This window comes from Chrysemys picta, unplaced genomic scaffold (assembly GCF_011386835.1).
Source record: "Chrysemys picta bellii isolate R12L10 unplaced genomic scaffold, ASM1138683v2 scaf675, whole genome shotgun sequence".
Classification (NCBI taxonomy): domain Eukaryota; kingdom Metazoa; phylum Chordata; order Testudines; family Emydidae; genus Chrysemys; species Chrysemys picta.
Window position 1 is genome coordinate 22,736 of NW_027053382.1, and position 9,534 is coordinate 32,269.

The 9,534-nt window shown below is 56.1% G+C and overlaps 1 protein-coding gene across 1 annotated transcript; it reads right to left on the reverse strand.

Annotated features, from left to right (window-relative positions):
- Nucleotides 1-2,915: 2,915 nt before the first annotated feature.
- Nucleotides 2,916-9,204, reverse strand: LOC135979141 (maestro heat-like repeat-containing protein family member 1). The gene is made up of 5 exons (XM_065579686.1): nt 7,109-9,204; nt 6,631-6,751; nt 5,706-5,811; nt 5,402-5,497; nt 2,916-4,792 (listed from the first exon to the last, which is right to left on the reverse strand). Exons 3-5 carry the CDS (start codon nt 5,805-5,807, stop codon nt 4,673-4,675), a joined length of 318 nt encoding a protein of 105 aa, XP_065435758.1. The 5' UTR covers nt 5,808-5,811; nt 6,631-6,751; nt 7,109-9,204; the 3' UTR covers nt 2,916-4,672.
- Nucleotides 9,205-9,534: the final 330 nt, after the last annotated feature.

Consider the following 9,534-nt stretch of genomic DNA (forward strand, 5'->3'; position numbering starts at 1 on the left):
TGGAAAGTGGTGGATTCTCCATCTCTTGATATCATTTAATAAAGACTAGATGCCTTTCCGGAATGTGTTTGCCCCAAAAGTAGCTATTGTGGTAGACAGGAGGCCTGTGATATGCAGGGGGTCAGATTAGATGCTCTAACGATCTCTGCTGCCCATAAAGTCTACTCATTTCTGAGAAACCGAGTGTAGCATTGGGAGCAGCCTCTGCTTATTAAACAATCAGTTTGTCAGCACCTGCAGGACAATTTGGTTCTTAGGACTAGTGAGCATGGACTTGTCAAGAACAAATCATTCCAGACCAATCCTAGCTCCTTCTTTGGCAGTGTTAGGGGCCTAGTGGAGGTGGGTAAACAGTAGATGTGATCTATCTTGGTGTTAATAAGGCTTTTGACACAGTCCCATAGGACATTCTCACAAGCAAACAGATGCTGCTTAGCACTGTCAGAGCAGCTTTTGCTGGGGGATTCTCCCAGCACTTTCCAATAGTGGGAAAGTACGAAATCCCCATTTGACTGCTGGGGACAGAGCCTAGAGGGGGCAGCAACTTACCCCAAGTCCCACAGGTCAATAGGAAACCAGCAATGGAACCCAGGAGTCCTGACTCCCAGTTCCCTGCTCCAATCACTCCAGTGGAGTACACTCCCTCTCAAAGCAGGGGGACCGGACATGAGTGCCTGGTTGTAATTGCCAGCTGTGGGAGGGAGTGTGCAGCAGTGGTTAGTGAAGGGGCCTGGAAATAAGGACTGCTGGGTCTATTGGAGAGTGTCACTAGGAGCAGTGCATAAGATGAGGTGTCCTATCATGTTTACTCAGATCAGATTAGGACATAATAGAATGGCTGAAATAGTTTATTTTATTTGTATTGTATTATTTTGCAATTGTTAAGAGCAGCAACTACTTAGCTCAGACTGAAGCAGCTTATCTAATTTTTGAGATCTAAGTGTCTCCTCTTTGAGTGCGATGAGACAATTTAACACATTGTGACAAAGAATTTTCATTGCCACTTGTTATGATTTCAAGAAACAAACTGGTTTAGTTTGAATAGGATTTTCGGTCAGAAACGGTTTCAATGAAATTTCCCCACCATCTCGATTCCTGGGCTCTATCTCTGCCTTTCGGGGGGCGGGGGGGTTGCTGTCTGTTAGAACAGGAGTCTGATTTGGATAGGGATAGAGACCTCTTTAATGTTTTTAATGAAGTAAATACTAATGGGAATTGTGTGATCATGGGAGACTTTAACAGATATAGACTGGAGGACAAGTGCTATTAATATAATAGGGCTCAGATTTTCCTAGATGTGATAGCTGATGGATTCCTTCACCAAGTAGTTGCTGAACCAACAAGAGGGGATGCCATTTTAGATTTGGTTTTGGTGAGTAGTGAGGATCTCTTAGAAGAAATGGTTGTAGGGGACAGCCTTGGTTTGAGCGATCATGAGCTAATTCAGTTTAAACTAAATGGAAGGGTAAACAAAAATAGATCTGTGACTAGGGTTTTTTTTTTCCAAAAGGGCTAACTTTAAAAAATTAAGGAAATTAGTTAGGGAAGTGGATTGGATTGAAGGACTTGTGGAACAGATGGATCAGACTGAACAGATTCCAAACCTCTCGGAGGCTCTTACCTTCTAAACAGAGACATCTGTTTTCTAGTAAAATCAGGAAAAATAAAGGAGAAAACTCAAAAGAGGTTCCTCCTGGCGCTCACGTACGTGACCCCTAATACTCTCTCAGTCCTCAAAGAGAGACCTCGAGAAGGAGACTTGCTGAAGCAAAGCTACAGGGGACTCAGAGGTTTCCCTGGCCCTGAGCCCCTGTCCTGCCTGGCTGATGTCAGCATCTCTCTGTGAGGTCACCACCTCCCCAGCACCTTTGACCAATAGGCTGAGGTCCTGCAAAAGGCCTTTGTGATGTCACTGTCACACCCACCCCTCCCCTGCAGTGCTAATGTCCTGCCACAGGGCATACACTTTGGAGGTTTGAGCTACTCTCTGTGGATCACCCCGCTCAATGAGTGTTCATTCTAGGAAGCAAGCCGGCTAGACAGTAAAACAGCAGAGGCTGCTCCCAATGCTACACTCGGTTTCTCAGAAATGAGTAGACTTTATGGGCAGAAGAGACAGTTAGAGCATCTAATCTGACCCCCTGCATATCACAGGCCTTTCTGCACCATATGGGGCAGGCAGAGCTCTGCCTGGGCGCAGGGGGAATGGGATGGGGGTAGATCAAGGAAAGGGGGGAGGGGAATGGGTGTGAGGGAAAGAGCTCCTGTCCCAGATGAAGGAATTTGGGGGCAGAGGAAAGGACCCTGCTCCACAGAGAGGGGAGAGGGTTTCTGTGAGTGCCAGGGGGCTCCATTTCCCCTTCCACTAGCTCCCCATTTACAGAGAGCCAGAGCAGTACCTGCAGCAGGGAGCGGGAGTTGCTGGTGGCCTCAGAGGGACAGGCCCTGCAGCCCATCGGGCACCTGGCGCAAGTGCCGCATGACACGGAGCTGGCGCATCACATTGGCCGTGACCCCCTCCTGCTGCAAGGGAACAAGAACCTGTCTGAGACTCAGATGCCTCCGAGGAATCAGGGGGGATTAACGGCCCCTGGAACCAGCAGCATTTCCACCCAGCCCCTGCCCACCTCTGAGGGATGGATTCCCCCTCCTGATCCCCAGGATGGAATCTTGTTGTCCTTCCTAGTGACCTCCAGTGGCAACCCCCCTCCTTGTACGGGGAGCTCCTGCCACCTCCCCCTCAGTGCCCCTGACAGCTGTTCCACCTCCAATCCACAGCTCAAGTTCTCAGACCCCTCTCCTCCACCCCCACCCAGGTTGGGTAGGGAGGGGACTATAGCGGGGGGGGGGACAGGAGGGATTCTGGCAGCAGTGAAGTGGGATGTGGGGAGGTTGAGACCTTTCCCCAAGTCACCCCAGCCACCAATGCTGAAGCCGCAGGATGGCAGCCCTGGTGAATGGGACGGATCAGCAGCCCCTGCTGACTAGGGTTACCATACGTCCGGTTTTTCCCGGACATGTCCTGCTTTTCGGCAATCAAACCCCCGTCCGGGGGGAATTGCTGGAAAGCCAAACATGTCCGGGAAAATGCCGGCCGGGCACTTCCCCTCCCGCGGCTGCTCTGCTCCGCTCCTCCCCTCTCAGACTTTAAGAGCCGAGCTGCCCGAGCCAGCGCTACTGGCTTCGGGCAGCCCCCCCCGCCTCCGGACCCCGAGCTGCCGGCCATGCACTTCCCTTCCCGGGCTCCAGCTGAGCTGCTCCGCTCCTCCCCTCTCAGACTTTAAGAGCCGAGCTGCCCGAGCCAGTGCTACCAGCTTCGGGCAGCCCCCGCTGCCTCCGGACCCCGAGCCACGGGCCAGGCACTTCCCTTCCCGGTTCCAGCTGCTCTGCTCCGGCGGCTCGGGGGAAGCGCCGGCCGGGGGCGCAGGGTCTGGGGGCTGCCCGGCAAACCGTGAAGCCGGTAGCGCTGGGGCAGCCCTTTCCCCATGACTGGGAGTGGGAGGGAGGAGGGGGCGGAGTTAGGGCGGGGGAAAGGGTGGAGTTGGGGCGGGGCTAGGGGAGGGGAAATGGGCGGGGCCAGGGCCCGTGGAGGGTCCTCTTTTTTTATTTATTAGACATGGTAACCCTACTGCTGACTGAATCCTCCTGTTCTCTCCAGAACGGGTCCAGCCTTGCCAGCAGCAGGACAAGCGTCCCCTTCCCATGTGCCTCAGCCCTGCCTGGTCAGACGCCATCACCCATCAGTCCTTGGCCTCCCAGGCTGCCAGTGATGGGAGCAACTCTGGGTGGTGGCTCGGGTGACACAGACACCAGACCACTAGGAATTGGGTGCGGCCCTGTGGGACAGGAGAGTCTCGCAGAGGGCACTTGGGGGACTCTCCTGCCCTTCCCAAGAGCAATAGCACCCTGTCCTAAGAACATAAGTCTGGGATGAGGCAAAGCTTGCCATTAATTAGCCTGGCTAAAGAGCTGGGTGGAGCTGCTCCGGGGACAAGCTGGCTCGCTCCTGCTCATGGAGGTGAATTCATCTCCCTTCCCAGGAGCACCTGCTCTCCCTTTCATTCCCCACCAGGCAACTTGTGCCATGCCAGCGAATGGCCACAGGATGGGAATGAGGCCTGGGCCCCGCCCCAATCTCCTGAGTCTAATGCAGCTGCTCACCTTGTCCCCCATCAGCTGCTGGGTTTCCCCCAGGAGGGAGTAGGTGACAGGGAGAGAGACACACACACATTTGTCCTTCTGGTTGCAGGGCTTGTGTCCTTCCAATCCCATTGGTGGCTGCACAGTGGGCAGAGTCCTCGCTGCGTGCCCGGCCCAACAGAATTGCAGGGCGTGGTGTGGAACACAGAAAGAGATAGAGAGACTCATCCTCCAGCCGGGGTCAGCCCCCAAGGAAGCCTGGAGCACAGGGCTGTGGGCAGGGCCCTCCATGAGGACTTGCTTCCCCAGCTGCTCCAGGATGACAGGGAGGCATGAACCTGGAGCACAGTCCCCTTAAAAGCCCAGAGTCACCACTTAACTAGGACAAGAAGAACTTGACTCAAGCCAGGCTCACTCTCTGCTCTGACTCTGCCTCCCCAAGAGGAACACTCCTAACCCACAGCCCCTGCAGCAGCAGATCCTACAGCCCGTGGGAGCCAGATCACCTACGCCTGGAGTCAGGAAGCTGGGGTCAGAGGTCACTTATGTCAAACTCAGGGAGGGTGATGGTGAATCTGAGCAGGGCCGTGCTGCTCTTAACGGCCCTGGCTCTCTCTCGCGGCACCCTGGACACGATCCAGTAGTTAATGTGCTGTGGGGAAAGGAGGCAGATCAGGATCAATGGGCACAGACACACACCCATCCCCAGGGGGCTGAGACATTGTGCGCAGGGTGGAATATCTGATTCATTGATTGCAGAGCTTTGGAAGGGGATTGTTGCCCGCAGGACGATTCTTGAATCCTGCAGGTCACAACTTGTCATTGTCTCTCTAGACTGGAACAATGTTCAGTGTCGGGGCTGGTCCCATCCTCCCTGCACTCCTGATTCCTGAACAATCCCCTCAGAAATCTCAGGGCCCGTCAGAGAGACGGGCTGATTCTCTGGGGCCCTCCTGTTTCTCTAGGAAGGAGCCTGTGACTCTTCTCTGAGGACCCTCTTCTGGATCTCCCAGGAGGGGTTCAGACTCTCACTCCCCAAGCCAGCCAGGGGCCCTGTGGTTAGTGCTCAACACAACCAGGCAGAACTCTGGCTTGAAGTCCCAGCTCCTTCCTCTGTCCTTTAAGGAGGAAGGGCCTGACACTGCATTGCACTGACTGCCCTGACCAAGGATGCCCACTGGGGGCTCAGCTAGGAGGACAGACTGGAAAATGGATCTAAGAGTGAAGGTAAAATTGCCCCCACCCCTCTCATCGGGCTCACCTCCAAGATGTACTGGAGCCTGTCGGTGTCTGGGGACTCTGCCAGCAGGTTCCCCAGCATGGCGTCCAGGAGGTCTGGCAAGACCCTAGGCAGATCCTGAAAGCAAGGGAGAGCCATGGGTCAGAGTTAGGGAAACTGGGGCTACACCTGCCACAGGATGGGAAGTGGGGTCTCTGGGAAGCACTGGTGAGACCCCCAAACACATATCCTGGCCTCTCTCATTCACATCCCACTGCAGGCAATTAGCCAGGATTCATGGCAGGATGACAGCTGGCTCTTCAATCCATGACTTTAGCTGATCTACCTGCACTTGGGTGGTGTCCTTCTCCATGCCCAGGGTGAAGACGGCGTGCAGGGCAGCTCGGAGGAGGTGGGTCTCCAGCTCTGGCTCCAGGGCAGGTGTCATGGTGCTGGCAAGAGAGAGGAGCCGGCATTAGACTGTGCAGTGCGGGCATGGGACTGGCACCAACATGCAGGTGAAACTGCAGGGAAATAGGCACAGGCTGGCGAGAATGGAAACTGAGACACCGAGCCAGGGAATGACAAGGCCAAGGTTTCTCAGACAGACAGTGGCAGGGCAGGAATAGCACCTGTTCCCTGGACCCTGCTGCCCCTCCTGTATCTGATCCTGGGTGTGAGCCTCTCCCCAAAGCCGTTGCAATGTTACTGGAGTGAAAAGAACAGCCCAGCCAGGAGAGAGTGAACCTTCCCCCCACCTCTGCCAGAGGAGCCACCCTTGGGCGGTGACCTGGGAGTGGGAGGGGCAGTGACTCCCAGCCCTGGGCCTGAGCAGCACTGGGGTTAGGGGAACCGGGCCGGAGGGTCTCGGTGCCTGAGGTTGCCCACAGCAATCAGGGAGTTAGCGAGGACGGCGCCGGGTGGAGAGTTATCAGGCAGCTCCTCAATGAGCTCCTGTGAGACCCAACGGAGACAAAGGAGCGTGTGAGATTCGGGCCACACTGACACTTCTCAGTGAGGAGATTACACAGCCAGGGCCCCACACAGCCAGCAGGATCCCCCCACCTGCCCCCCGCTCCTCTGATTCCTGCCCAATAGTGACCACTCTCCGAGTTTCTCCCGTCTCTTCTCCCCAGTCTTCAGCCCCAGCAATCCCTGCCCTCTGCTGCCCCTCCAGCACCAACAATCCCCCATCCATTGGCCTGGGGAGACCCCTGCCCCTCCCAGGTCTCTGTCTTTCCTCCAGCTGCTGGGCACCGTGTCTCGCTCACCACAATCCTCTCCGCCACAGCCGCCTTGCAGCAGTGCGGCTCCACTGTGTCCTGCCCTCTCTGCTGTGCAGCGAGACGCGGGGTGGATGGCGTGCAGGAACACAAGCTGCTGGGCCTCCTCCTGCACCCACCAGGAGTGGGGTTAGGGGAGAGAGAGACAGTTAGCCAGGGACCTCCCTGCCCCCACACAGCAGCTGCAGGACTCAGGCCTGAATGGGGGATAGTGGGGACCCGCCCATTGTCCAAATCACCCACCACTCCACCACAAGCAGGGTCAGGAACTGGGACAGTGCCTGTGGGGGGAGGAGACCCGGCTGGTGTGTGACAGACACCCCCACCTCTGGGGTCCCAGATCATGGAGGAGAAAGGTCCCCATTAGGGCTGGTGGATCATCAGGGACAAGACTCTCTGCAGGGGGTCAGGTGCTGGGAAGGGGCAGGACAGTCTCGGTTCCAGCACAGCTGGGGTACGTTTGTACCTTTTCTCCGCCTTGGAGCTGCTCTCTGCTGTTATTGAGAGCAGCCTCCTCTGTGGTCACGTCCACCCATTCCTCCTCCTCGTCCCCTGAGTCCCTGGGGGTCCCTGCACCAGGGAGAGAAGGGGACAGGGTGACGCCTGCTGCCACTTGCGGGAAGGACAGGGGCACGATGGGGCAATGTGTCCCCTTCCCACCTCCGGGACCCAGGGCAGATCGGGCCCCACACTCCCCCCTCTCAGTGATGCCTTCAGCCCCCAACTCCTTCAGGAGCCCATAGCAAAGAGACCCCCCCACGCTGTCCTGGACTCCCTGGGAGGTGCCTCCCCCCAACTGGAGCACCAAGGACCAAAGTGGCAGCATCTAGTGTTAGTGGGGTTCATGTGGCTCAAGCCAGACCCCTGGGCTGGGGACCCGCCCCCATAGCACTGATCGAGGGCTGGGCCCAGGGTGTTCACAGCCCCGCCCTCACCTCTCTCTGAGCCCAGCATGACTCCTCACCTAGAACAAAGCAGCGGCGCCCATCGGCCTCGCTGCTGCCCGAGTCCCAGGCACTGCTGCTGTCCCATGGGGAGCGGGCCGAGCTGCTGGTGGTGGGACAGGGATCCTCCACCTCCTGCCCTGGGGAGGCTGGAAGGTCCTCAGTGACCGGGCAGGGCGATGCCTCCTGCTGGGAATCAGGGCTGGGCTCCTGGGGCCGCTGCTGCCCACACAACATGCCCCAGAGTCACCCTGCCCGGCTCCCCTCCTGCGCTGGGTCCTGCCTGCCCAGCCGCAGCCTGGCCCAGCTCCATTTCGACCTGGCCTCTCCCACCTCGGCGCCTGCGCTGGGAGCGGGTTTTCTCCGCCAGAAGGCTGGGTACTCCCACCTCCTGGCCTGGCCGGGAGCTCCTTCCCCGCCAGTGGGGACGGAGGAGCCGCTGTGCTCCTGGGGAAGATGGCAGCTGCTTCCCTCAGGCTCTGGGGCCACCTGCAGAGCCTTCTTCCTGAACATCCTCAGGAGCCTGGCCATCCTGGAACGGAGCGGGGAGCGGGCGTGAGTCTGGGGTCAAGGCAGCCTCTGACTAACCAGCCTGTTTGGTCCCTCCCCATCCCTGCCCCAGCCAGAGCAGCTCCTCCTCCCACCATAGGGGTGCATGTAATGCAATCTACACGCACTGGCAGGAGTTCATTGCATGATCTGCTTCCTGCTGTTTGGTTCTGGGCTGTTGGAGTACGGGCTTGCAAGCATCTGTGCACACATATTATGCTAATTGCATCTAGACCACATCTCCCTAGTTTGTTTGTGAGAATGTCCTTATTAACACCAAGATGGATCACATCTACTGTTTACCCACCTCCACTAGGCCCGTAACCCTGCCAAAGAAGGAGCTAGGATTGGTTTGGAATGATTTGTTCTTGACAAGTCCATGCTCACTAGTCCTAAGAACCAAATTGTCCTGTAGGTGCTGACAAACTGATTGTTTAATAAGGAGTTCCAGTATCTTTCCAGGTATGTTAATGGATGGGAAGACGTTCTTTTTCAGGGATCTCTGACGAGAACTGGGGCACAGCACTTAGTTTGTTGAGGCCATAAAATGGAGACAGGCACCTCTTCTCTCCTCCCAGCACCCCAGATACCTAAAAAGGTGGGACTCACATCCCTCAATGGGCTTTAAAAAAGACAATGGTTACAATGTGGCCCCGACCATTTCTGGTTTCTGCAGACTAGATGTTTTAGCAAAGTTTAGAATTCCTTGGTGCTCAACACCGTGAAACTCCCCTTTCTCCTTCACAAAGGGCTTTAACGCCCCTTATCTCACCGAGGCTCTCGACTGCCCAAAGTTGGAGAATTGTCCCTGTTCCCATTGCAGAGCACCCCCCACGACACACACACAGAGTCTTCCTGGTGGTGGGAGGGGAACAGAGGAAAGGACAGAAGATGTAAGAGATGAAGAGAAAGGAGGGAGGGATGGAGGAAAAGGTAAAACAAAAAGGACAAACCCTAATGTCCCCAGTGATTCTAAGGGACAAAATCCCAGGTGGGGAATAAAATTCGACCACCTTAAGCTAGTGTTTTCCATGCCTAGAATTCAGCTGGCGCCAGATGCATCAGACTGAACAGGTTCCAAACCTCTCGGAGGCTCTTACCTTCTAAACAGGGATGTCTGTTTTCTAGTAAAATCAGGAAAAACAAAAGAGAAAACTCAAAAGAGGTTCCTCCTGGCGCTCATATACGTGAACCTAAATACTCTCTCAGTCCTCAAAGAGAGAGACCTCAAGAAGGAGACTTGCTGAAGCAAAGCTACAGGGGACTCTGAGGTTTCCCTGGCCCTGCGCCCCTGTCCTGCCTGGCTGATGTCAGCATCTCTCTGTGAGGTCACCACCTCCCCAGCACCTTTGACCAATAGGCTGAAATCCTGCAAAAGGCCTTTGTGATGTCACTGCCA